This window comes from Hoplias malabaricus, chromosome 14, assembly GCF_029633855.1.
Source record: "Hoplias malabaricus isolate fHopMal1 chromosome 14, fHopMal1.hap1, whole genome shotgun sequence".
NCBI classification, from domain to species: domain Eukaryota; kingdom Metazoa; phylum Chordata; class Actinopteri; order Characiformes; family Erythrinidae; genus Hoplias; species Hoplias malabaricus.
In genome coordinates this window covers 34,279,605-34,306,357 of record NC_089813.1, presented here as the reverse complement: position 1 = coordinate 34,306,357, position 26,753 = coordinate 34,279,605, and the positions used below count along the sequence as shown (strand labels likewise).

General features: G+C 37.8%; 2 protein-coding genes and 1 long non-coding RNA gene across 3 annotated transcripts; 1 reads left to right on the top strand and 2 right to left on the bottom strand.

Moving 5' to 3' along the window:
- Nucleotides 1-132: 132 nt before the first annotated feature.
- pgm5 (phosphoglucomutase 5) lies at nt 133-23,503 on the bottom strand. The gene is made up of 11 exons (XM_066643382.1): nt 23,049-23,503; nt 20,070-20,232; nt 19,447-19,593; nt 19,215-19,340; nt 18,886-19,076; nt 18,210-18,364; nt 11,445-11,560; nt 10,372-10,507; nt 8,973-9,156; nt 6,349-6,486; nt 133-2,172 (listed from the first exon to the last, which is right to left on the bottom strand). The coding sequence occupies exons 1-11, from the start codon at nt 23,304-23,306 to the stop codon at nt 2,083-2,085; spliced, it is 1,704 nt and encodes a 567-aa protein (XP_066499479.1). The 5' UTR covers nt 23,307-23,503; the 3' UTR covers nt 133-2,082.
- Nucleotides 6,387-11,937, top strand: LOC136665706 (uncharacterized). The gene is made up of 3 exons (XR_010795303.1): nt 6,387-6,492; nt 7,426-7,525; nt 11,471-11,937. It is a non-coding gene; the product is annotated as an uncharacterized lncRNA (long non-coding RNA).
- Nucleotides 23,504-25,147: 1,644 nt separating the features above from the next.
- Nucleotides 25,148-26,211, bottom strand: foxd5 (forkhead box D5). The gene has a single exon (XM_066644804.1). The coding sequence runs from the start codon at nt 26,171-26,173 to the stop codon at nt 25,187-25,189; it is 987 nt and encodes a 328-aa protein (XP_066500901.1). The 5' UTR covers nt 26,174-26,211; the 3' UTR covers nt 25,148-25,186.
- Between the last annotated feature and the right edge of the window lie 542 nt (nt 26,212-26,753).

Below are 26,753 nucleotides of genomic sequence, written 5' to 3'. Positions count from 1 at the left end.
CAATATTCTGTGGAAAATGTTGGCTGAATTTGTCTCACCCAACACAATGGGTGTAACCACTATGTTAAAGCCAATGCACTGATAGGTCAATAAGCCAGTCATAGCATGCTTTATTTTATGTTTGTATTAATAAAGAACTTTATTTAAACATCCATGGTTGCTGTGTAATTAAAAGAAACTTTACATTTGATATGGGTAAACTACGTTTTTCACAAGTCAGTGGTTAAACAAAGTAATTGAATGTGGGTTGATGTGAAATGCTATGTTTCACACTGGTCGAATGAGAATTGTTCTCAGTGGTGGTGGTAGGTTGTTATTACCTGTTACAAATATTCTGCTTAACGACTGAGAAATTGTTTTGTGATAGATTTTAAATAATGTATTGTCCTTAAACATATATTTTTAAAAATCTATTTTACATGTAGTATACTGTCAGGCCAATTTGTCCCCAAGGCGATCAATTTTAAGTTTAAGAAACACCTCCATCTTTAATGCATCTCAATAGGGAATTCTGAGACACACAAAAGACAGTTTATTAAAATAAAACATAGGATACAAAAATTAAATACACTGTTATTGGTTTATGATTACGGATTACGGACTCTTTCTGTTATTCTTTAACTTAAAATTCTTAATCTTTTAAAGTGGATCACAAGTTGTAAGTATTTGGATTTCCCTGTCTGGAGGGATGAAATATAGCTCAAGAATTTTCACGTTCCAAAAAGTGGTAGTTGTAGTCTTCAAAAAGACATGCAAAATTAACCCAGTGTTAGCAGGCCACAAGCTGTAATATCAACAAAGTCAACAAAAACATACTTCATACACAACATATTGCATTCTGGACCTTAATTCTATATTTTTCATTATGCCCAATAGCATTGTGTAAAATAAGCTCACAGACATGGAGTGACAATAATTTGCTCTCTCACATTACTGATGCCACTGGAAATATTTTTCTTTTGTGTTGCAGTCCTATAACAAAAGCGCAGGTAAACTGCACACAGAAATGTCTTTTTATGGATGTGCAGATGTGGGAATTCTGAGCTAATGCATATGTCTGATATGATCTGTACATGTATTTGTAGATGGCACTGTGATGTTTTCAGTCAAATTTTAATAACTGTCTAAAGCTGTTGCGCTTGTCTAAATATGCTGATTTCATGATTCAAACCCATGCACTCTGTAAGCTGCCCATTTCTCACAACAGAATATACAAATTCAACCACTCTGAGGATTTATGGGCCCTTGAAGCAATGCAAGTATTACATGCAAGAGTAGTTGTGTACTTAAAGCAACACGAGGTAAGATTTGGTAAGGAGCTCCCCCTACAGTTGTACAGTGTAATTCACTTTTATAGCACTTTCTTGAAATTAAGGGGGGGGGAAAGGGGGAGTGGGATTACATTCCTGCACACCTCCAAATTATACACAGTGCAGGTTCTGCAGTGCTGAGCCTGGAGAAGCAATGACAGAGGATTTATTCTCACTATTACAGGTCAGTGAAGCATCACAATGACTACTTAGTGTTGCTTTAAGAAATACACAAGAGCAGTAAATGTTTGAGCTCCACTGTGGTAAATGTTCATGTGTCAACAGATTCACCTAAAATCAGAGCGGACCTTTTCATCTCACAACATTCTTTTAAACATCCTATGGACAACAAAACTGAGGCCAAAAAAAAAGCTGTGTGAAAGAGGCATTATGGGTAATAAAATACAGTAAATATTCTGCAACCTTTTGATTTTTTAGTGGTTTACATACAAGTGTGCAACATAATTCAAGCCATAAAGGCAGAGATAGCTGGAGAGAAACAGATTTGGGGTTTGGGGAAAATGGAAATAAAAGAAAAATCATAAAAGAGAGGGATGTTGTCTGTGAAACAGCAGCAAAAAAAAAAAAAAAACATACACAGTGTAAATACGCCAGTGAGAATTTGTGCAGACTAGCAGTATACGGTCATGGCTGCAGGATGGGGAAAGTGTTGGGTACATTGTGAAAGACCATAAGGAACATTGTGGAGACCAGATCCTAGAGGAAAGGCTGTCTGGTGCTTTGGCCCCAGGTGTGTATTGCTGCATACATCTCAGGTGATCACAGTAGGGCCCCTGCGTCCTGTCCGCTCGTGGATGTCTGAAATCTTCAGAGCAATGGCAATGAGAGGACCCAACACAACCTACAACAAGGCAGAATGATGTGTTACAATATATTTTGGTGCAGTGACGTAGGACTGGTCTCGGTATTAGATGTACATCAGTTTTAAAAAAGGAGAAATGTAAACATTCTTTGTGATTTTAGTGCTGTCTGCTATGCTAGTCATTTTTATAGATGCATTTTGTGCATCCTGCCATTTTTATGGAAGACTAGAGGATGACCGACATCAGCTGTCTCTGATTTTACATCTATATGGTGGACTAACAAGGTAGGTTTGCTTAGAGTGGGCAGCGTGTTGATAATGTTTAAAAACTCCAGTATTCCTGCTGTATCTGATCCACACCTCCCACACAACAAACACTGAAATACTACCAACACGCCGAGAATGATCCACTATCCAAACAGAATATGCTCTGTGGTGATTCTGATCACTGAAGAACTGGGTGAAAGCGGATTAAAAAATTATGCAATACAAAAGACGACAATCTTTAACTGTAGAAATACAAAGTGCACCTATATTGTAGGTCCAGCTGATAAGATGGAAAATGAATGTAGAAACCAGGTGTTTTTATTGTTATGGCAGATCAGTGAATATTGTTGCGATGAGAATAATCAGGTTTGTAAATGGTCCTCCCAAATGAATCACTAATTCTGTGGTAAAACGTATGAGAGTGAAATTAGGGTCTTTAATAGTTGTAAAAATATAAGATAATAAGATACTGCAAATAAAAACACTTATCTTTTTCATTTATACTATTTTTTCCACTTTACTCTCCATTTGATGATTTTTGCCTAATTTTAATTCATTTTTATATTTTCCTCTTCATTTTTCTTTATATATTATTTTTGACCCTGCTTTGACCTGGGAGGTGGGGCAACAGTGTAAGACATGCCCTGAGAAAAAGGCATGTCATGTACATTTTATGTCATACGTCGTCAGCTGTTCATCTCATATACACTACTTCAGGTGGCCAAATGTCTGTATCTGTTCATCCAACATTTCTTTTGTTAGAAAGTGTGCCTCTTTGCTGAATGCATTTTAACACTGTATTTCTCCACACTCCCACAGTAAAATACAGGAATGTCACACCACACAAGGCTAGGAAAGTTGTTTATTATAATGGATTTCACTGGAACAACCTGATTTTTGGATACAAGGAAAGTTCTGTATTCCAACATTATTTAGACTTTGTATATTATCTACAAGATTAAAGATACTCTTTCTTTCAGGTTTACTCTTTTTAACCCATTTTTTTAGATGTTTAACGTCTGCAGTAACTGTGCTAGCAGCATGAAAGGTTTGCAGATTTTCATTCTGATATTCTACCTGTTCAGAGACTCTCATAGTGACATGAGTAACTGTTACACAGTGCAGCACTGTAAAGCTTTTATTGCTATTGTTATGCATTATATGTCTGTGTCTACGCACTGCTGTCTACTTGGCAAATTTTAAATGGTAGCGATGTTTTCCTTGTAAAATAATAAAAATATATAACTGGTGGTTGGCAGGTTTTATTGGCTGGTAGATCAGGCTACCATACACCAGACAAAAACATCACGAACCCATGTGTGGTTTTATTGGATAAAATCCATCCGATTGTTCACAATACACAAAAAAATCCTTGATGGAAACAAAGCATTTTAGTTCTACATTTGTTGATATATCACGAAATATAGAACTGAAAAGCTCTGTCATTTTTTTCTAAATTTTATTCATTATTAATGAGATGGGCTTGGCAAACCTTAAAGATAAAATTATGATGAATGTATGATGAATTAGTTAGTTAGTTTAGTGTTTATTTCAGGTTTAAAGATGAAAATGCATAAATTCCTACCTTATACTGCAAGCCCAGTTAAACCTAGTAATGCATTTCTAATCCAACTGTTCTTTATTTTATCATAATGTAATCATATCATTTTTAAGAAATTATACAAAACGAAATGATTGACTCTGTTTAAAAAGATATGAATTATATGATTTATAATAAAACCAATAAAATATAACAAAATGTATAAAAAAGATCATAGAAAAGGGTTTATCCATGTTCTTTTCTGATGATTTAATGTGATTTAATAATTGTTTTCACACCTGGGTTTATATCAAAGCAAAAAAGAACTATAATTTATAGATAACACATGAACTCGTTTGCTATTTCTGTGCACATTTTTCATGCACTTTTTAACTGCTTGTTTTGCATTTAGGTTTTCATTTATCTGAATGCAAAATGATTATAACCGTAGGCAGAAGAACTCTTGCTCTGTTTTCTAAAGCAAAATCATTCTCAAATAAATCTTTTGCAAAGTTTGATTTGTCCGCACTTCAGTATAAGCACAAATCACAAACACAGAAGGAAAATAGGACCATCAAGTCCTTCCTGAGAGAGACATGTCAAATGTTTACCTTCAGATCCTGTCCGTCACGTAAGCACTGTCAATCTAAATAAAGGCAATAAACATAACACCAAGAAAAAAAAGATGTTTTCCACTTGATGTCTGCCCTTTGGTTGCTTAGTCATACAACATTCCCAGAACAGACTGTCCTTTAATCAGTCTGGATTGTGCTGGCTGCTGGCATCATTTATTTGCTGATGGACTGGTTCGGGGTTAGTTGAAGTCAATAAAATCTTACCAAGTCATGCCAAACAAGCAGACACTGCCCTATGAACAGCCTTGGGTTATTAGCAGATAGGACTATAGACGCCATACAAATAATCTTGATAAAATATTTTATCCAATAAAAACCAATCTTGCTCTCCGGCTGCAGAACCAAAAACTAATTTGAGCATCCAAACTTTTCCACCATAAAACCTCCAGACACACTCCGTGACAAGGTAACCTCATTTAACCAAATACTGCTTGCAAAAAATTTTAATCACGTCAAGTTTCTAAGAAAAAATGTCTGACTCAAAAGAAAACTTAAATAATCAAATGCACTAATAAAATGGATTAATTGATTCAGGAAAGAAAATCAGAAAATATAAACCGCTCTCAAATTTAAACTGTAAAAATGTGAAACACATCCCTGCAGATTTGAAATAAAGGTCAAGCTAATTTTGTAAATAATGGCAGCTGTAATATTATTAATAAAATGTATTTACATTTTTCTCTTTCCCAGGAATCATCTCTGATTGTCTGCTTTGTATTCCACTTATTTTTACTGTATACTTCTTTTAAAGTATAGCTTGAGTAGTTTTTGGACACTAATCCTATTTCTACTGGTGAGGAGGTGTTTTCTGAACAGTACGACAAAATACTTTTTTTAAGTGGCTCTGGATAAAGAGTGCCTGCTAAATACCAGAAATGGAAATGGAAAGGTACAAGGCTGTCACAGTAAATTATGAAAATGTGTTATTATATTTAGTTGCTGGGTCTTCAGAATCATTTTCTGTTGAATACAAATCTGTTTCCATGTTTCTAATGAATCAATAATTTGCATGTAGCACACATGCACATAAATATATAGCAGAAGCTTCAGTCACAAATCTAGTGGCTAGTGTTTTAAAAGAACATTGACTGAAGCTACATTTATATTAGGAATATTCATATTGTCACCGTCCAAAGAAAAACATATGATTATATGCAGTGGCATTTGCAGTGACCAGAACTCTCCCCAAATCACTCTGCAAATACACATATTAAAATATGAAATAGAAGTATAAAATACAGATATAACATACTGATCATTTTAAGAAAACGATGAATTGTTTTAATCAGAGGTCTATCACAATTGTGTAAAATAAATATTTAACAAAAACACTTATCAATAACTGATTGTTTTGTTAATACCTGTCGTTACCATTGATAGCAGCGTCAAAACATGAGCTTTATCATGCCGTGGCTTTGATAACACTCTGACTGCAAAGAATAATCACTGTTGCTTATATAAGTGGTCTCTTGAAACAGAAATTAGCACATCAAATATTAAACTGTCTTTTAATCATTAGCTTGATGTAAGAAAAAATGTTTACCTTCCTGATTTGAGACACTTATATATATTCTCAATAATCATATACTAGCTTTTGCAGGCAGTAAAATAAACTGGAAATTAAAACTCAGTAGAATCACAATGACATTCTAAATAAAATCTTTAAAAACATATAAAATAATTAAATAGTGATATCACTGTTTATTAGACCAGATTGTCTATATAATGTCTTTCTGTCCTGTGGTTCAATGTGTGTGTGTGTGTGTTGTTTACCTGTGTCTCCCTGCTTTGCCTCTCTGGGTCTCTCTCATAGCTCTCGGCGTAGATACGGATGGTAGCTCCCACTCCGGCCCCCGAGCCACTGAGCCGGAACACAATACGAGAAGAGTCTGTGAAGATGATCCTCAGACCCTGCAGGTGAAAAAGCAAACAGATCAGCCATATGACGATACATGGACATTTACAGTAGTGTGAAAAAAATCAGAGACCACCCTTCTTTTATTTAATTTTCCCTTTATTCAGTGAATAATGATCAGTTTTGGAGACATTTCTGACAAGAGTGTACATAAGATAATCCACTAAATGTTATATGTTTTTTTTTCTGAACTTGCAAACTCATTTAAATTAACGAAGATATCTATGATGTATGGTCTTTTACCCAGGATCTGTCAATGTCCCAGCTCATAAAAAAGGCACCAAATATCAGAACAGAAACTTTTCACATGTAAAAACCAATCAGGTTTATTTGGAGAAAAACATTTGAATGCATAAATATTTGTAAAAAAAACATTGTTAGAACATAATACCAACTTTTACAACGACCCTGAAATGGATTAAACCGAATATTATCATGAAAATATGTTTTGTTCTGCAATTATGATGATTCTCCACTAGATGACAGTAAAAGCAAAAAAAGAACAAGATAAAGCGTTGGAGCAGTACAGTAAATAAGTGTGTGTGTGTGTGTGTGGATATTCAACAAGTATAAGAATGGTATGTGATTGAATAAGTATCAGAATGGTTAAAAAAATAAAAGCCATTCAAATTATGCAAATTAGCTGCTCTCTAACCTTAATCTGAATATAGAATATGACAGAATTGACTATTCCTATTATATTGAACGGCTTTTTTTTTATCTCACACATTTCTACCAGTACTACAGTCTACTAACACAATTACAATTATGTGTGTATATTTTTTGTCATGATGCATACTTTGTAGGTGCATTTCTATCCATTGTGACTTAAAGACAGAAAGATATATTTGACACTGAATATTTGACATTGATTTTTATGTTTATAAATGGTAAGTGACCCATTTCTGTTGTGTGTGGGTGTCTGATTCTAACAGCTGATTGTCTCTTTGCTGGCCCCCCACTGGCAGCCACAGTGCCGGCCTGGGACAGCTGACACAATCCGGCCAGGAGTGGAATGTCTGTTGGAATAATACGGTACGTGCCGAGGTGTTGAGACGCCTGGATATTTAGGCTGGACAACCGCAGAGGCCAAGCTAGTCTGTGTGTGTGTGTGTGTGTGTGTGCTGGACTTGCTGTTGCCACTCTGTCAGACAGTGAAATCAGGCAGAGGGAGGTCAGTCATAGAGGATATAACACTGCATCTTTGTTACTATGCAACAGTGGAGCATTAATGAGATTCTTTAATTCATTGAATATGAAAATTACCAAAGGGTTGAGAAACAACACTGCAAAACACACAGGAATGAGTGTGAGTGGGTTAAATCCATGCCAGCATCTAAACTTGGTTTGTTTTTTCACATTAAATATCAATATATGTTAATGTGTCTAAATGCATCAAAATTATTTGTTGATAAATGTTTATTTATTGGTCTTTAGTAAATGTATATTTTTACCATTATACAGTGAAATACTGTGAGGGAGTAGGGATCAATTTCAGTCACAGCCTTTTTGATGTGAATGAGGGGCAATGTGAGGTCAGGAGTCAGGGGTCAAGAGGTGAGAGCATGGTTAGTGTAAAATGCAGGTGAAGTGTCAAAGTTACTAAACTGTCTGTGGTGACAGAGTGAGGGAATGAGTAAGTGTATGTTTCTAATAAGAGAGAGCTGTCAGTTGTGTGAAAGAAAGGTTGGGGTGGGGGCTTCCATAAATTCCTGGATGAAACACATGGAGTCAGCTGAGTAAATCTGAACAAAAGGTGGAGACTAAGTGTTCACACATTTTCGTATCACCCGATTCAATCTTTTCCTTCTCTATTCAAAAAGAAAGGGCTGTACTCAGTGACAAATCATGTGTGAAAGGTTTGATAAAAATAATATAAAAAATAGTAAATTCCTTGTTGATTCACCAGATACCTGTTACATATCCAAGCCTCTCACTACCAGCACTTGCACAACCCCAAACACACAACTTCAAACAAATGTCCCTTCCAAACACCCCTATACAAACCAGAGGACATAATAGCTAAAATGGTACTGAGATTACAGGAAAGAATATCAGTTACACTGACACATTTTTGGCTTGAAAAATACTATGCCCTGTCCAATGTCCTCTCTCGACTGAGTGTACTGTACTCTGGAACACAGACAAACCAAGACAACCCACTGCACAAGTGATTAAACTTCAAAAACGGCAGTGATCACACCTATTAAAATGTCTAAGAAAAAATAGACAATCAATGCCAACTGCCCAAAATATCTGTTCCACTACAATTACTCTAATATAAAATTGGCCTATAAACATTGATTGTGTACAGCTTGTGCACAACCTACATGTTTTTTTTGTTATGGTTTGGCTTTATATGTGACTCTATTAATAAATTGGCAATACTGAACTCTCAGAATTACTCTCAGAAATCTACAATTTCTTAGTAAAACGATCCACATTTCCAACTGTTTCACAAAAAGCATGACTTGAATCTCACCTGATTTCTGGAAACACTGCCATCCACTGGGTCAATGTACTCAAAGTTGCTGGTTTTCTCCACACTGTAGACGTTGTTTCCCACAGCAAATTTCTGATTGGTGAAGGCCTTGTCAGTGATCACTGCCTCTAGATCTCTCATGAGGTAAAATGCTGCTCTGGGATCTACACCTTCATAATCAAATCTGCCATTTTAGACACACAAACACAATATCTCACAGTGGCATACATCCACTTAAAACGTTTTCTCTTATTTAACTGATTCAAGTCATTTAACAACAACTTGGCAAAATGTCTTTAAACATAAAATAGTTATCTGTTCTTTAATTGTGTTTATATCGAGATGTATCTGTTTGGTCAGTTTAAACTAAAATGACATACTGGGGACACTGATAGTTAAACAGGGCACTAGCCTTTGACATTACTGCTGTGGGAAATTTGTATGGGAATAGGAGGATGAAGGAATATGGGGAGCTATCTGGAGTGTCTTGGCTCTGCTGGCTCTCTCTCATGGGGCGCAGCTAAATAAAGGATCTTTAATGCCACAACAACAGGCAGAGGATGAAGTGGTTGGTTTCTGTTGACTTCCAGGGAGAAGAATAGTTTTTTCCTGGAGTAGTGGCTTCCTAACCTCCCTTCTCTAATAACATGTATCAGGCTAACTCCTACAGGGACAATGCAGGTACGGGGACTTAGGGAGCTAAATCTCTGTGTTTCGATGATACTCTAAAGTGGACAATATTTATACTTGACTTAGAGAGATTTTTTTCCACCTAAAACATAATAGTGTGGTTTATCTTTATTCACGAGGAAAAAATGTACTTACTACTTTTAGTAACTCAATATATGTAAATAAATTGAATACTGTTTGATTTTTTTTATCTTCAAGTGAGTGCAACTGTTGTTTATGTTCAAGTTCCTTCAGGATTGTAGCCTTTCTAATATTTATACTACTACATTATGTGTTGTTTGAAAGGGAAGTATAGTTTCCACTTGCTGTTGCTGATAGTTGATTTATCTACAGATTTCCAACAAGCCATATCCGGCTTAGTATCTGAAAGTCGTCCTCTAGAGATAATGTTCTTGTTATTACTGATACTGGCAGCATTAGCAGTGTGTTCAATATTCAGTCTCAACATAATAGGTGATAAATTAATTACATAATTTTATATAACTTTTATCAAGTGGAATCAGTGGAACCTGCCATTTCAATCTTGTATTTGATCAGGAAGAGTAAAGTGCAGAGTTATTGCAACATACAGCGTGTGAGCAGCTGGGTTTATGCCTGGAACTATGAATAGTTTGTGGCATAAATAATTTATCACATTGATGTTATTAACATTAACTTGATGAACACTATTTTAAACAAGACAGTCAGTCAGACTGAAGCCCAACCTTACCTACAATAATAGTTGCGGCCTAGCTTAGCCCAGTGGTCCCGAACTATTTCCTCTACCCCCTGTTTGCGCACAGCTATAATAGAGAGCCACACTAGCACTGACCACAAGCCGTCCTTCTCTCGTATGTGGTCTGACCCTGTGGTGAAAGAGGCACATGGCAGTAGAATTAGAATACATTTGGTAGCTGAAAAATCATTGTTGTCACTTGCAAAAACATAGCTAATTCCGCAATGCCTACGTAATTACACAAGCCAGCCCTGTGAGTGATAACGCTGCATTTTCAAATATCGAAAACAGAAATAATGATGAGATCCAAACAAACGATTGCGCTCCTGTGATTTCGCTTGTTTCAGAAGCCATATATGGATTTGGAGGCGCACTATCTGCAGCTTTCTATAAACGATGACTCTCCTCTCCTCTGTTTCAACGTCTCCCCCTTTCTCCCTCACTAACTTCCTAATCTCCCTATCTTGCTCTTCATGACTCATCAGTAAAGGAGTTTTTCTGAGTCTGGAAGAATTTGCCAGCAGAGAGCACTCTCTTTTTCTTCCCGAGCTCAAGTTAAATGATTCACTGGCCTGTCTTCCTTTTATAGCAGAAGAATGGAGGAGGTACGCACTGAGGCTAAAGTCAAACATGCATTACAAACATAACAACCAGAGCTGCCTGAGGTGTTCCCACTCATGATGAATGAATCAACAGTGCTGTATGCTTTAGTATTTAGACAGGATTGCAGTCACAGCTACTGGTGGGCTTTGAAGGCACTACTGAGGGCCCTCACACAATATAGAAAGTGAATATAGCTTGTGTATATGCAGAGATTTAAGCGATCAACGATGTGGTCTTTGATTTTAGTCCGCTTTATAGTTTATATATCAGTGATTGCTTTTGGCACTTGTAATATATATATATATGTATTTGTGTCAGGTAATTAAGTAAATTGAAAGCAATATTATTTTTCAGTGCAGTACTTCCCCTGGTTGACATATTCAATTAAATTTTATTTACAGAGTGTGGACATAAGCCATTTTTAAGCAGGGCTTTAAAAAGTGTCTGTGTCAAAAAGGAATCACCTGTTCCAAAGCTTTCTTCTCCACAGAAAGAGCACCTGCCAGAGTCCATCAAGTTTCCAAAGAACCTCCAGCCTGCAGGAGTTTCATACAGAGCCACCTTCATAGCCTTGGCCACCCTGCAAACAACAGCATATGAAAACATCATCAAAACTCTTAAAAAGGCGGTTTTGTTTGTCTGCCCCTACCTGATTTAATATTAGTATTGTTCTGGTGTGATGATGTAGCTACACTGTTTAAAAGACAAAGTTATTGTGTATTTTGTTAAGTTTTTACAACACTGATTCACATTATAACATAGTTTTAGGGTATATATGCACCTACGGATTATATCTGCAGTGTCAGATATTTGTATTATGTTAATGTGTTGAACATAAACAGCTCTAAAGGGAAACCACGCTAAACCATGTCTTATAAATGGAAGTTAGACATAACAAGACACAAATCAAAGATGGTGATTACTGCAGTGATGATGACAATGACTGTAGAGAACGAAGCCCATAACGAAAATAAAAACTGAGAAACCACAAAGACAACATGATCAAACAAGTTATGAAAAGGTCACTGCCGGACATCATACATGAAAGCAAAGACTGAAGATGCAGAACAGAGTATTTCATCATTCGTTGCATTCATAACACTGACCTTTTGAGTTTGGAATAATACAATAATACAGTTTATAAATGTGCAACCTTAATAAGGCAAACGCAGCAGGAACAAAGTGGGCTAACCTTTTAGTTAATGTTTGTTTTGAGTTATGGCCATGGTCAAAGCCATGCACGGAGGAGATGCAGCAAGGTGAAAGAGAAAAAAGTGAGACAGGAATGGGTAGGAGGAGAACAACCTGCTAAAAAAAAGAGTATGCAGTATGAAACCACTTTCTGATACCGCTGTCTGATATATGGTACACTTATGTCCATGAAGATATTTTCTGATACCAGTTTATTACACCAGTTTGTTTAGATTATATATTAAATTATATAACTAATAAAAAGGCTCATCATCCAGGTCCTTTCAATGCTACCAAATAAACTGTTTAATTTAAATTCACTTACGAAATCTAGGTTCGTTTAGCCCCAACTAGCCCTAAATAAGCATAGGAACAACTCAAAACAAACTAATTACGCATCCCCTCCTGTTTGTTGCTCTTGGAGACTGGTCTACATACATAACTATTTTCAGACACTGTAATTTGGCATTATGGGTAGTGAGCTGCTGAGAGAAGGGAGCAGTAAAATAGTGAGCGCAGAGCCACAGCTGTTTACTCCTGGGTGGAATTACTAAATAAGAGTAAAGCGGAGTTATTCGCTGGGGGACGTGGACTGGAATGGAAAGCTTGGCACAGGGACAGCAAATGAGAAGTTCTGACCTTTCAACTTCTTGTTGACGATTTATTTGCATGGTTTAGGCCAATACAAGCAGCACCCCCAAACCTATTCACCACGAGTTGACGTTTTCGTATTGTGTTTCAGACTATGAAAGCATACCCTGCGTGAGCGTGTGTGTGTGTGTGTGTGTAAAAAAGAGAAAGTAAAATATCAAGAGAGATTGTTTTGTGTGAGTGTACTTTGAAGTGAGAAAGTGCTTGACAGAGAGATACAGTACTGTGCAAAAGTCAGAGACTAGTTTACATTTTTACAGAAATACGCAGGAAAGTCTTCCAAATGTCAGTAATAGAAACAGATTTAGTTTTCTGTCTTTCATGACCTGACTAATCAAAACATTAAGTGATGTATGGGTCTGGGTCCATAGTTATAAAGTGATCAGCAGTTTTTTTTTGATTTGCACGTTTTATTTTTTATTTTTTTCTGTTGGTCTCTTTCTAAATAGACAGCATGTTGAATAATGCTGGAATATTCGTTTAAGAACAGCACCAGCTGGCTCTGACCTCCTGGCAACACAGCTTGATCTGTGGCCCTTGGTGGCCTGAACTGAACTGACAGACCGGCAGTGTGCTAACAGTGCAGTGCCTTTCTAACTTTCTCAGGGAAAAGCTCTCCTCTTTCCTTGCCCTAAGATGGTTCTAGTTTATGTCCTGTGAAACATTTGTCAGATCCAAAAATTCCCAAGAGCAGGGAAACATCTTAAAAATGAGGACGTGCATTCCAGCAGTGTTCACTATGGCCTTCCCTCGTAGTCCCTCTTCAACATGCCATCACGGGCAAATGAATAAACAAATAAACAGACACAGTTGCCTGACAGTACAACTACAGCCCTGACTCAGGAAAAGAAGCAGAGGAATACACACATAAATGCATCTATTTTTTTGTTTTTTTGATGCAAAAAGCATCTCCTTAGTCACTAAACCAAGCTTAGCACCAACCAAGCAAATACATATGCATTATGTCATTACTCTATATTATGTCACTAAGCTTTTTAGAATATGTCATGTATATCACCTGTACTTCCAAGTGGCATAACTGACCTATTTGATCCAGACTAATAAGAAATAGTCAAGCACAACACATGAAACAAACAAACAAACAATCAAAACCCCATCAACACTCAGGTTTTAACTTTTGTTTCTGCATATGTGGGACAATATGAGAGGTGTATTTTGACTCAGCTCAATTTTACCCAACCATTTGGCCTGTTGTTTCTGTTGTTACATCTTTGTACACAATCTAAGGGTTTTCTAATCTAAACAAAATACACTGAACTCCACTGAACTAGAACGAGCTAAAATGGACTAAACTAAACTATAATATATCCTCACTGTAGTCCTTCACTCATCCAGAGCAACGAAGCAGATGTTTCCTCTCTCACTTTTCACCTTTCATAATACCACCCCACACACACAAGCCTGCATATACACCTACACCCACACACGCTCATCTTCTTCCACAGTCACACACACACACACATAGTCTGATTCCAACTACATAAACACACACTGTTAAGTGGCTGAGGGTTTAAACACCCAGCTATACTTGCGACTTTTCAGCACCTAAAAAGGCTTTCAGAAGCAGAGAGGCCATTCAGGCCACACGCTAACACAACATGAATCTTTGCACACAAACTCACCTTCTGTTCCTCAAAGCAAGCGCCCAGCCAGCTCTCAGTCCAGCCATTAATCATGCTCAGGCTGGCTTTGGAAAGACAAATTAAGCACAGTCTTCAAAAAAGTTACAGCTTCACTAGTGAGTACTCACTGAATATATTTATGTAGTTTAAGACTACGTCCAGTCTGTATCTGAATTGAGACAGGTTGTGGAAATAAATCTAAATATTACATATGAATAGGAAATATTCAATCAATATCAATTTAATTTGTTTACTGCAATCATAAATCGTTTGAAATTTAAAGTTTTGCAATTCGGAAATGTTAAAAAATCTAAGAAAATATTCTGAAACAGTGTTTTTTCTCATTTAAAATATTTAAGATTTAATTTTGCAGTAGTAGTAGTAGTGGGGCACGGTGGCACAGCAGGTAGTGTCACAGTCACACAGTTCCAGGGATCTGGAGGTTGATGTGTTCTCCCTGTGTCTGCGTGGGTTTCCTCCGGGTGCTCCGGATTCCTCCCAAGATCCACAAACACAAGTTGGTAGGGGGATTGGCGACTCAAAAGTGTTCATAGATGTGCATGTGTGAGTGAATGTGTGAGTGTGTGTGTTGCTCTCTGAAGGACTGGCGCCCCCTCCAGGGTGTGTTCCTGCCTTGTGCCCAGTGATTCTGGGTAGGCTCTGGACCCACCACAACCCTGATTTGGATAAGCAGTTAAGCAGGAGTACACAAATGGTTAGGGCTACAGCATTGCTAAAAGTGCTAAAAATATATTTAAGGACTACAAATAAATTAATTTCTAGCCAGTAAACAATGTCCTCTGGACTATGACAGCCAATCCCAGAGGCCTTACAAGCTTCTTTGTTAGAAGATAAATGTTCATTACAGTGCTCTAAATGTGAAAAAATCTACCCACTTTAATTTATGTTTTTTATGTTAATTCCATGTCAACGTCTTCATCAAATACAGTTTTATAATTAATCTGCTCATTCAATCTGCCTTCAAATGTTGTGTTACAGGTTGTAATGTACTGTAAAGATATGCTTAACTGAGGTCAAACACTAACCCTATTTTTTCAAATTTGTTTTCTGTTCAAAAGTAAATTACATGTATTTAAAATATGTTGATTTTAGCCTTTGATATTTAATGCCATATAGAGCACCCTTTCTCTAGACATAAGCAGCCTGCTATGTTACATAATTTCTGGGGTAGCCCAGTTTCATATCCGCTGCTCAAGGGCACAGCAGAAGTAAAGAACTGTACCAGTCAATGTCCCGCCAGGGATTACCAACAGGAACTGTCCAGTTCCACACACACTCCAGACCCTTGTGGACAGTGTTGACCCAAAAAGCCGATGAGCCCCCATAGATTTGAATTAATTGCTGGATTAACTTTACAAAGATAGTTAAGGACAGTGTGAAAAAGTCTGGCTCCCCATGGAAAATGAGACATCAGAGTGGAAACAAAACTAAAATAATCCTCAGTTTACTTAGCTCCATTTGCACTTTATCATGAATAGTTTGGGAACACTTGGAAAACATTTAATAACTAAAAAAAAATACATTAATACTACTACTCAGCTTTATTTATACTTAAATAAATGATAGCTCCAGTACAGAACACATTCCCAGAAATATCTATTTCTTTTCATAATAGCTTAAACTTTAAGAGTTACTTAGGAGTGTGCAGCACGTATCATGCAGGCCCACCCTTAAGGGATAGGAAGGAGAGGTCTTACAATGCTCTTAGTGCTATGATGTAGACTAACTCTAAAATTCTTCCCCCTGATCCCACTGATTTTAACTCCTTACAGATGTGCTGTGCTTTATTATACCATGTTTTACCAGAATGCTGTTAAAATAAATGTAAGCATATTTTCCAGATTTTATAATTTAATTAATTTTCCAGATTCCAATTTTAGAAAAATTAGATCGATCAAAATCCCATTTTAAGATTTTTCAGAATGTAATTTTGAGAAGCTTGGACCTAGACCTATGCATATTTTTCAGAATCCAATTTTAATCAGTCTGAGATGTTTCAGGATCTCATTGTGGTAGGTCTGTACATACTGCATGTAAGTAAGTAACTTGAACCATGTAATGAGTCATTAAACATAAGTGAGGTGTTCCATGGGAGGGAATTCTCTGTCATATGACAGGAGTGGGTGGCTTGGAATAAGATCACTTCCCACTTTATTGCCAGTGTTAATAAGGGTGTCACATTCTTCCATTACAGCCAGTTTCCTGTCATCAGTGGACATGCCAAACTTTTGTATGAGGCAGAAAGTGGGTCAATGGACATTAGAGCAAATAAAATTACAGCATGGCCTCAAGTTGATAGGCCTCACATATTTTACAACATATGTATCTCGTCTTGGTTTGAATGACGCCTGCTACTTAACAAAGTTCATTCAAGAATATGTTAATGTCCCTCAGGTCACATTATTTCATTTATCTTGGGGCAGGGTAACATTACATAAGCTGGTCTTTAGGGTGATGAAGCTCAAAGTTATTTTTGTCGGTAGGTGTAGGCAAGGATGAGCTAACTCCGTTATTCATAGAGTGTGAGTCCCCACTCCACGACTCCTCGACCCATCCCTATTTCTGCAGCCCTCAGGCTGCCCTCCGACTCCTTTAACCACCCTCTCACTGTCTCTAGAGCAATGTTACTGTGTTTAGAGCCCTGGGACTGTTTCAACTGCTCTGTAAATAGGAGGGTGGTCTTTTATACATTGTCTGCTCTAAATAAATAAATAAATAGATAAATATCATTCTTAGGGATAGTGTCCTACCTAATCTCTAATATGCCCGTTTAGAGCGTTAAACTCAGAAACTGTCGCAATGTGTAGGTCTCTAAGTGCCAAGTACCAAGTTACAATACTATATAAATATTATTAAATCTGTTTATATTAAATGATTAATAATAGGTAAACAGTTCTTTGGCTAACTAACTAATGTTATTTGTGCCGTCATGAGGGTCTGTTAGCTAATTTAGTGAGTTTTATAAATAATTTTATTATCACTACATTCACTAAACAATTTTTATGAAATTCAGATTCAAAATTAAGAAATAACTAATAGCTACTGAGAAGTCTGTTTTCGTTTACGATTACATTCTCTGATGAAGGCCTCACACAATAAATAACTTTATTGGATAACAAGCACACCCAGCCACTCTGTTTTTAAACAAATCTCTAATTTTGTTAGCTAGTTATATTTCATGCTCCCATCTTCAGTCATAAAACATCTTTAATCCATAACATTTCCACCCTGTTGAATTGAAAATGGAAGGCTGCACAGAGCCTGAGTGAAAGATGTAACTCAACAACTGTTCTTTTGGGGGGAGGTGTGATGGTAGATACATTCCTACAGCTACTTAACCACAAGCATGAACGAAAGACAGCTCAGTCCATTGTAATGTACGTGTGTGAGGCTAAATGTAATAGTCCAATATAATGCAGTACTATACAAAAGTAAAAGACCATCATATCACGTGTTTCACTTGCAGAAAGCATAACCCTTAACCACAAGTTTTTGGTTTTTCAGGGAAAGGATGCTGATTAATACAACTTTTCAACTCAACAGACAATTTGAAAGGAAATTATACAAATTATATATAGCCTCTGTCTTTTGAACAGTACTCGGTATACAGTCTGTTACTGCCTGATATTATCCTTCATTTATCCGTTTGTTTTCATTGTAAAAATGAAACCAATGCAAGGTAACAGTTGAGTGTGTGTCTAAATGTGTGTAAGTTTCTCTCACCTGTCCAGGGCAGTGCTAGTGGGCATGCTGCGGGCAAAACCGCGAATGCCCACCTGTCTGAAATAGGGGACACAGGACAAGTTGGCAGCCATCACTGCCAGAGAATCTGATGGATTCACAAAGAATCCATTTTGACCAAGAATCATACAGCGATCCTGCACAGAAGAACCAGACAGAGGACATTTTTACACTGAAGTTTTGAATACAGGAACATCAATGAAGAAGTACATATATATTTTAGTACTGTTTAAGAAATAATATCAGTGAATCAGACACAAAAATAATCAATAAATTAAACGAAAAATAGCTTCTAAAATACACATATATTTAATCATTCTAATTTCCTCTAAAATACAATTCCAAGATTATTGATTAAGCCTTATTGTCAAAATTCCAGGCAGTTTCCACTACAAAAAAAACTCAAATAAACCTCACAATATAAACAGTGCCTTGAATCAAATAACACTCACATAATAGATTGAAAAAGCTGGAATTCTCCTAACACAGCTAGAGAGAGCTGGCAATGATCAAGCTATAATAAGGTTTAGTAGTGTTGGCTAGCATTGTAATGGCCGTTTGATAAAATGAAAAGCATGCAAATGTTCTTCATAAATCTGTTCTTGATATCTTCTTCTGCAATTACAAAAGTCAGTTTCAGATGGTCAGAAACACTCACTCCATCTGCATCGAATGCTGCCCCAAAACCAAACTCTCCTCCCTTCATGGAGTCCATAAGGGACACAGCGAATGCAGGGTTAGGGTTGGGGTACTGGCCCCCAAAATCTTCCAGTGGAACACAGTTAACTGCAGAGTTAGCAGGCGCTCCAAGCTCATCGCACAAAATTTTCCTGACATAGGGTCCCATCACTGAAACAATAAAAAACACAACAGTGGGGTTCTTTTAATTTCAAGTGTGGTCACTCTGGATATTGGATTAACTCTCATATAATTAGCATTTATATGTAAGTTATGGGCAGTACAGGATGGTTCAAGAGAATTCTCTACCTCCATTCATAGCATCTATTCGGATCTTCAGCTGTTCTGGACCTGTCAGCAAGCTCTTGATGGCAGCAAAATCAAAAATCCCATGCAGCATTTTCAGGTAAATCTCAACGGAATCCACAATTTCAACTGCAAAACAAAGATACAGGTGGTTGCCTTTCACTCACAACAAATGACTTTCAAATACTAATGAAATAAGCAATGATGGATGTAAAAGCTGAACACGAAACCGAACCCCTGAATGGCTTGAACTTATTCTCTAGGTCAAAATCTTGGCGTCCTAGGCGTGACAGGTCGATGTGTAGGTCGGGACAGATGGCATACTCTTCCAGAGTGCGACTTACTTGGTAAATCCTATCCATCACAGTGTCTGGTGAAGGACCTGAAATAAAGGATCAACAAAAGGTTTTATATTAAAGCAGGGCATTATATTTCAGCTCAAATCTATTTATCTCAACTTATAATTACGTTGTTGTGCCACTCTTTATCCTTTTGAACTAAACTAAGGGTTCTTTTGAATGATACTTTTTAAATAATATTTGAATATTAAATCCAGGTGTTAAAGAACTGGAAACTAAATCAACAACTATCAGCCTTTTTAGAGTAATAGTCGTCTGCAGAAAGAAGTGTGGATTGAGCAGACCTGGACACACTCCTTTTAAAATGTTATTATGCTTCACACCACATTTCTTGAAAATTCCTCAAAAGCTGTGACATATATCATGGCATATACTCTGAGAATTAGTAGTATTGTAAAATGTATGTGAACATATTTTTTAGGACATTCACTCTAAACAAGAACCATATGATATTATATTTCTGCATCCACGGGTATTGTATAGAAGTACGTCTCCTCACCTCCATTAGCGATATTGAATTTGATGCCAAAGTCTCCAGCTGGACCCCCTGGGTTGTGACTGGCAGTTAGAATGATCCCACCAATGGCTTTTATTTTCCTGATGATGCAGGACACTGCTGGCGTGGACAGGATGCCATTGTGCCCAATCACTAGTCGTCCTATCTGTGAAATGGACATGGGATTTTAGATTTCCAATGAGATGTCAACAAAAAAATATTATCATATTCTTCACAAATCAATAGATGTAGCCCCTACACGTTTCACTATGTAAATAGTGGCAGAAATAAACACTGCTGTCTCTCTGTTTTGAATCATCACACACAGAGCACATTCAGAACACACTGTCACCGTTGACAAAACTCAGAAACAGTTTTGACAAATGTAATTATCTTGGCCATTTGAAATTGTAGAGATGCATTAATTTCTAAGACTGAATGCACCAGGCAGGTGTACAAATGATGTAACTGGTACCAATACTGATTTTAAGAAGTGGAACATTTGATATAAATAAAAACATTGGCCAGTTTTCAATCAATATTAATTAATATCAATGTCCAAAATAAACTGGATCAGTAACCAACTTGTAATATTAATTTTGTTGCTGTCCAATGAAAAATATGTATCTACCCAAAGAGTGACTTTAAAGGAGAAGGAAAGAACCTTCTTAACTTTCATTTGAAATAAATGTGAAGTCATTTTGGCACATTTCTATTGGTCGGTTGGTGAAGGACATCTGCTGTGTTCAAATGATGTAGTCAACTAGAAATCCACAAAAATAAAGATACATGCTTTTATTTCGACAGCAATCATTTATTTGTTCAAAGCATCTTTATATAAATATTAATATAAGCTTTAGGCTTCGTTGGCCCAGTAGTATTTTTGTGTAGCCCTTCAGGATAACTGAGAGACAGTGGAATGGAGGAGATGACACCGAGGAACCTAAAGCTGTGAGTAAGGGCCTATTGGTGTGGCATGCAGAGGTTATCATAGCAAGAATAACTGGGTCTGAGGTAGGCTTTAAAACCTGCAACCTTCAGAGGCGCCAGCCTCAGCTACTGTTGCATACCAGAGCGACCAGCACATCCCCCCAAACACACTGGCACTCAGAGGTTGGAATTAAACTGACATGAGAAAACTGTTTTACAAAGAACCAAATGGCAATAGTTTCATCTGTAACCAGAGAAAACTGACTACAAGTCAGTTGCTTTGAACATACTCTCCAATACCTTATTTTAGCCAAAGGCCTATACATTGTGATCATTTCTAGGTATGAATCATTCAGCTGAGCTGCTTGTTACCACATTTCTAGACTTTATTCAGCTTGAACACTGCGTTTGACCACAGGAAGCTGGACAATCACAACAATTCACTGACTCACTTTTACAAGAGCATCATTTTTACCTTCTATTTATAGTGAATTATCTGCCTCTTCACATCGGCATGTTTAATGATGACCCAGCGCACTGTCACTCCTCTGTTTCTGACATTGCTGTTACACTAAGCTAATCTGCTTTTCATTAGGCTAAATGCTTAGCTTGATGCCTGCAACTTACTGCCTGTATTGGCCAGATTCAGGCCTGGGGAGCATGAAGAGTATTCTAAGAGTAACCCTTAGAGAACTGTATCCTTATAAGGTGTTGGTTCTGGATACACAGTGCTGGGGAAATCACAGCCTGAATGTTACATGCCCTTGAGACTTACTGAGTTTATATGTGTGAGCGAGATAGAGAGTGTAATTGAGTGAAAGGGTGAGAAAGATTCTAGAGTGAGTGTGGTTGGTTAACATCCACAAATGCTAAACATACTACACATAGATATTCACGGCTAACAAAAGACAATTACACTGTAATTAGGATTTAATACTCAGACTAAACTTGACAAACACTTCCTTGAATGTAAATGTGTTTTTAGTAGCTGTGCCGAAGAGTAAAAGTGGCTTGGCCCTGGTCCATCTCTCTGGGTTTCCCCCTGCTGCTGGCCTGACCGGGAGGTTAACCAGAGGAAAGCAGCGCGTGGGCAGGAAAGGGATGGAGGAGGGATGGCACAGCAGATAAGACATGATGCTCTTAGCTGGACCAGTAGAAAAATATGAACTTTTTCCAATGATGTGATCATTTTGAATGCTGTCAGATCTGCTGCCAAATGGATGATTAAAGTTCAGTTATGCTCCCATTTTCTGTGCTGCTTTACACTAATGGGCTACAAAAAAGCACTAAAAAGCCAAACAGAGACAAATGAACTTTCGCCAGGGGTTTTTCCAGCCTAGGCAAGGACTAAACATTGTCCAAAGCTACACAACACACTGAAAGGAGATTCTCCATTAATAGGAAAATTTTGCTTAATCTCTGACTGGGAAACAGACCCATGGTGTCTAATGGGAAAAAAAGCCAAGCATGAAATACAGCTGCCATCACTTTCCCTGCCAAATATGCCTTGTGTCCGTTGGATACACTGGAAATTGTTCTTCTTTAGCTGAACAGAACACGTAACCTGCAAATGTCAATATTGCTGCCAGTTATCTTGTACATACAAGAAGGCTATGTTCACTAATAACAAGATATTAGCTTAAAACATTTCAAAATTCATTAAAGAGGCACCAAATATGTTCCCAAAGAAATCTTTTTTCAGAGCTTTCACATAAATATGACAATTACATAAATGCTAAGCATACAAATGAAAGTTTACTGGTCTATGTGTGTAACAAATATAATGGATATATTTACATATAAGGCATTATATCCCTAGTTATCACTCTATTTTTCACTGGAATGGGTCATTTCATATATAATGCACTGAAAGATTTCTCTGTGACTCAGTAACAAAACTTACTAAACACAGTTTTCAGCCTCAGTAGGAGTAGTTTCATATTTTCTAGTTCTGCAGGCAGTATTTCTGCAGTTATTTCCCCTCTGTGTGAGGGAGGGGAAGCTTGAAGAGGTGAGTGTTAAGAGTTTAAACATCTCAACGGCAGTATTTACCCCATTGGCAGCAGACATCTGTACAATAACTTCAATAGCAGCCCGGCTGAAGTATCTTCCGTCGCTCCCTACCACCATGGTGCATCCCTGTCGGTCCCTCAGGTCGATAGAGGAGAGGACGCTCTGGATGTAGTTCTGGAGGTAGTTTTTCTTGCTCTCAAAAACCGCCGTTTTCTTCCTCAGTCCGTTAGTCCCGGGTCTCTGGTCGTCGAAGGGGCTCGTCTGAATGGTCAATACGGGTATAGGGTTGGTCTCCATGATTCCTATCGAGACAAAATTGAATCCTTTTACTTTAAAAGAGTGCGTCTGCTTCACTAGCAGCACACAGAGAGATATTTCCCTTCAGCGGAGTTTTCACCAAAATAATAAACAAAGTGTGCGCATGAGCAGGAGGGCTGTGAGAGTACATCAAAGAGCCAATGTGAGGTTTAAAGACGAAGAAAGTTGAGGGTGTGTGTGTGTGTGTTAGAGCTCTGAAGCTCAGCAGTGTCTAGGACACTTCTGTCAGGAGATAAAGTCAGAGGGGTGTACAGGACTCCTCCAGTCATCGCCCCCTGACAGAAATAGCCCGTGTGTGCGCGCGCTCTCGACGCCTCTACTGGCCATAGCACTCAACGACTCCGGCCTGAACCCCTCAGGAACAAACAGCTGATAAAAAACCAACACAACCATTTTACAGACAACTACAGTAAGGTTTGCAGCACTGATATGTTACATCCCAGTCCACCCTCTTTAGTGGGGCCCACGGTGAGAGCATGGGCTAGCTGGGTTCCGTACGGGCATGTGTTGTGTTTCGGTTGGTACATGTGGGTCTTAGTGGCCATTAGATGGTCACAAGAGGACTGATTGTGTTGGATAAATGTGGGCAGTCTCTAAATACGGGGCCCACCTGGGGCCATGGTGAGTTGTCTCAGAATATAAGAATATATAAGTCATTCTTGTCCCTTCACTGACCCTGGATCAGTGGGGTTTAACATTAATCATGATTTTAAGGTGTAATATGACGAAATTAATAGGCAAACACTATACGTTTTAAACAATCTGCGAATCCTTCATAACGTTAACTTATTGTAAATCTGAACAATAAACAAAACAAAGAAAAAATAAAATGTAGGGTGTGGGCCCTTATGGAGTGTGTAATTACTTTATATCTTTATTCTTTTTTTGCCTGTACCACTTCAAAATACCAGTTTACTGAATTTACCTTCTAATATTGTTCGTTTTCAAATAAAATTAATAAAATGATCTGAAAAACGTGTGATACATGGGAGTTTTACCTGAATAAAATAAATATGGGCATATAGTATTCAGTGAAGCTGAGCTAGGCTTAGTGTCATAATACAGGTCTGCATCAGTATTTACATAAATAACGACTGTATTCTAAGGAAAATGTGGTACCCTGTTCATTCAAAAAATATTGTATTTTCTCTACCGCGAAGTCTTAAATATTTAAGATGACGATTCCTCAGTCAGAAGCGCTTTGATCCCTGACTCGAACGCCCTCTTCTGGACATCAGGTCTAACAAAACTCCAGGGTCCTGAAGGTATTTTCACAACCTGATTTCACACCAAGCATTTTAAACTGTATTAGCTCTAATGATTCACTCCTAACTGAGAATAAGCTATAGGAATACTCATGCAGGTAGAAAATGCCTAAACATTGGATGTCTATATTATTAATACATTTTAATGTACATTTATTTGTTTTTTTCCTTAACTACTTTTCTATTATATAGAGATGTTCATTCTATTGCTTCTTTTTTCGTATAAGTCATGTCTAAATTATGACATTAATATATTGTTTTTAAACTATCAATACATATACAAGGAAAGTAAGCACTAAAAAACAACTCACATGTACAGTTCATCTTTAAAATAATATAATAGTCACATTTATTTTGAAGGGACACAAAAAAGGTAACTTAAATGACACAATTTAAAAGCATTTTTATCAAACATGTGACACTCACATATATTTATATATATATTAACATCATGTGTATATATTTATATACTTATTTACATTACAACTGCAATTTAAAAAAACAAATTGTAAACAACAACCATGCAGCTGCAAACTTTTGCAGAGTTTCGCAATGCACTTGTTTTTTGTCCAGAAATAATGACAATCCCAGCAGTTAGGAGTAGGCCACCCGGAGTGTTTCTGCAAATGGCACCGTGGTCAGAGCAAAAGGAGTCCGTGCCCCTGGAAGCCACTGGGGAAAAACAGAAGAGGGTGGTGGTCTTGGACAGAGGTACTCAGGTAGGAGTTGAGGAACAGAGCATTTGAGTCCTGTATGGCTTGATTTAGCCATGATGCTGTCAATACTGAAAGAACACTTCTGAGTTTGGGCTTCAGGCCTTTGCTCAGGCAGACAAACCTCTCTGGAAATATTCTGATATTGAAAGCATGGGGCTGGTAGGATCATGCCTTCTTGGCTTGATACAACAACACCATCTTGGGCTGGGATGTATCTGAGGGGTGTTCCATGTGTTAGAACTCCTCCAGACACACAGTAAGGCCTCCCGTATGGTCCATAAGCAACATCTGGGTAAAGTAAGAGTCCATCTTTGGAGTACTCTGGTGCGTTCCTCTTGAACCTCTTCCTCCTACGCAGGAAGCTACCATTGTCAAACATGTCCTCGGAAGCAGGGTCCAAGGACCAGTAGTTACCCTTCCCTGGATTGCCGGGTTCTCTTGGGATCTTGATGAAACAGTCATTGAGGGACAAATTATGCCTGATGGAGTTCTGCCAGGCAGGGAATTTGGCCTTGTAGTAAGGGAACCTGTCGCTGATGAAGTGGCAGATGCCGCTGAGGGTCAGTTTCTTCATTGGGCTTTGGAGGATTGCCATGGTGATCAGGGCGATGTAGGAGTATGGAGGCTTGATAGAGCTGCTCCTCTGCTGGATTGAGGTTGAGGATTGGTCTGCATTTGAGGTTGGGCTTTCTGGGCCAAAGCTGCCCTCGCTTTCAGCGGAAGATTCCTCTTCAGAGCTGCCTCCTTCCACACTGGGCTCCATTGATGAAACCTCCATTAAAACCCTGCTTAAGTCCTCTTGAGCCAAGCCTGTTTCCTCGTCAGCTGGCAGTTTAGCTACCATATCCATGGAGAGGGTCATCATTCCACAGATCAGTAGTGTGCTCCTTTGAGTGTGTGTGGTGTGTCTTGGCTCTGTGGCTGGTGGTCTAACAAGAGTATGGAGGTTCAGCCTATTTATGAGGGTCCAGCAGGCCACCCTGCTGCCCAACAGCCAATAGGAGCACAGAGCCCCCACAGAGTCACAGCTTTTTCCAGGTGTGTGTGTGTGTGTGTGTGCTGGGGAAGCTTCTGACCTGCTGTAACTCACACATTTCAATCTCCACTGTAAATCAGGTAATTGTTGTCAACTTAGTAATTTAGCTCAAATGGCTTAACCATATTTGTAAAACAGTTTCATTCCCATATGTGGTACGTGTTCCCTATCAACTTTAAATTTTCCTTCAATCCAAGACAGTTGGCTAGACTACACATCTGTTACAAAGCTCAACAGATTAACCAAACTAAACTGCAGCTTCTCATTTAGAAATAACAATGTTCTGATTGAAATGAATGAGAAGAAACGTGCTTGATTAAAAGTAGTCAGGCAATTGCTTTTACCATTAAAATATGGACAGAAAAGCAAGCAGTTAGCTGGTTGGGCTTACTATAGATGTATAGGAAAT

Excerpts from the sequence above, each read along its gene's own strand:
- pgm5 (XM_066643382.1), bottom strand. The coding sequence starts at position 23,306 with ATGGAGACCAACCCTATACCCGTATTGACCATTCAGACGAGCCCCTTC. Across the intron at positions 19,594-20,069 it reads ATTCAATATCGCTAATGGAG|GTCCTTCACCAGACACTGTG; the intron begins GTGAGGAGACGT and ends CCTTTATTTCAG. Across the intron at positions 19,077-19,214 it reads AATAGATGCTATGAATGGAG|TGATGGGACCCTATGTCAGG; the intron begins GTAGAGAATTCT and ends TTATTGTTTCAG.
- foxd5 (XM_066644804.1), bottom strand. The coding sequence starts at position 26,173 with ATGATGACCCTCTCCATGGATATGGTAGCTAAACTGCCAGCTGACGAG.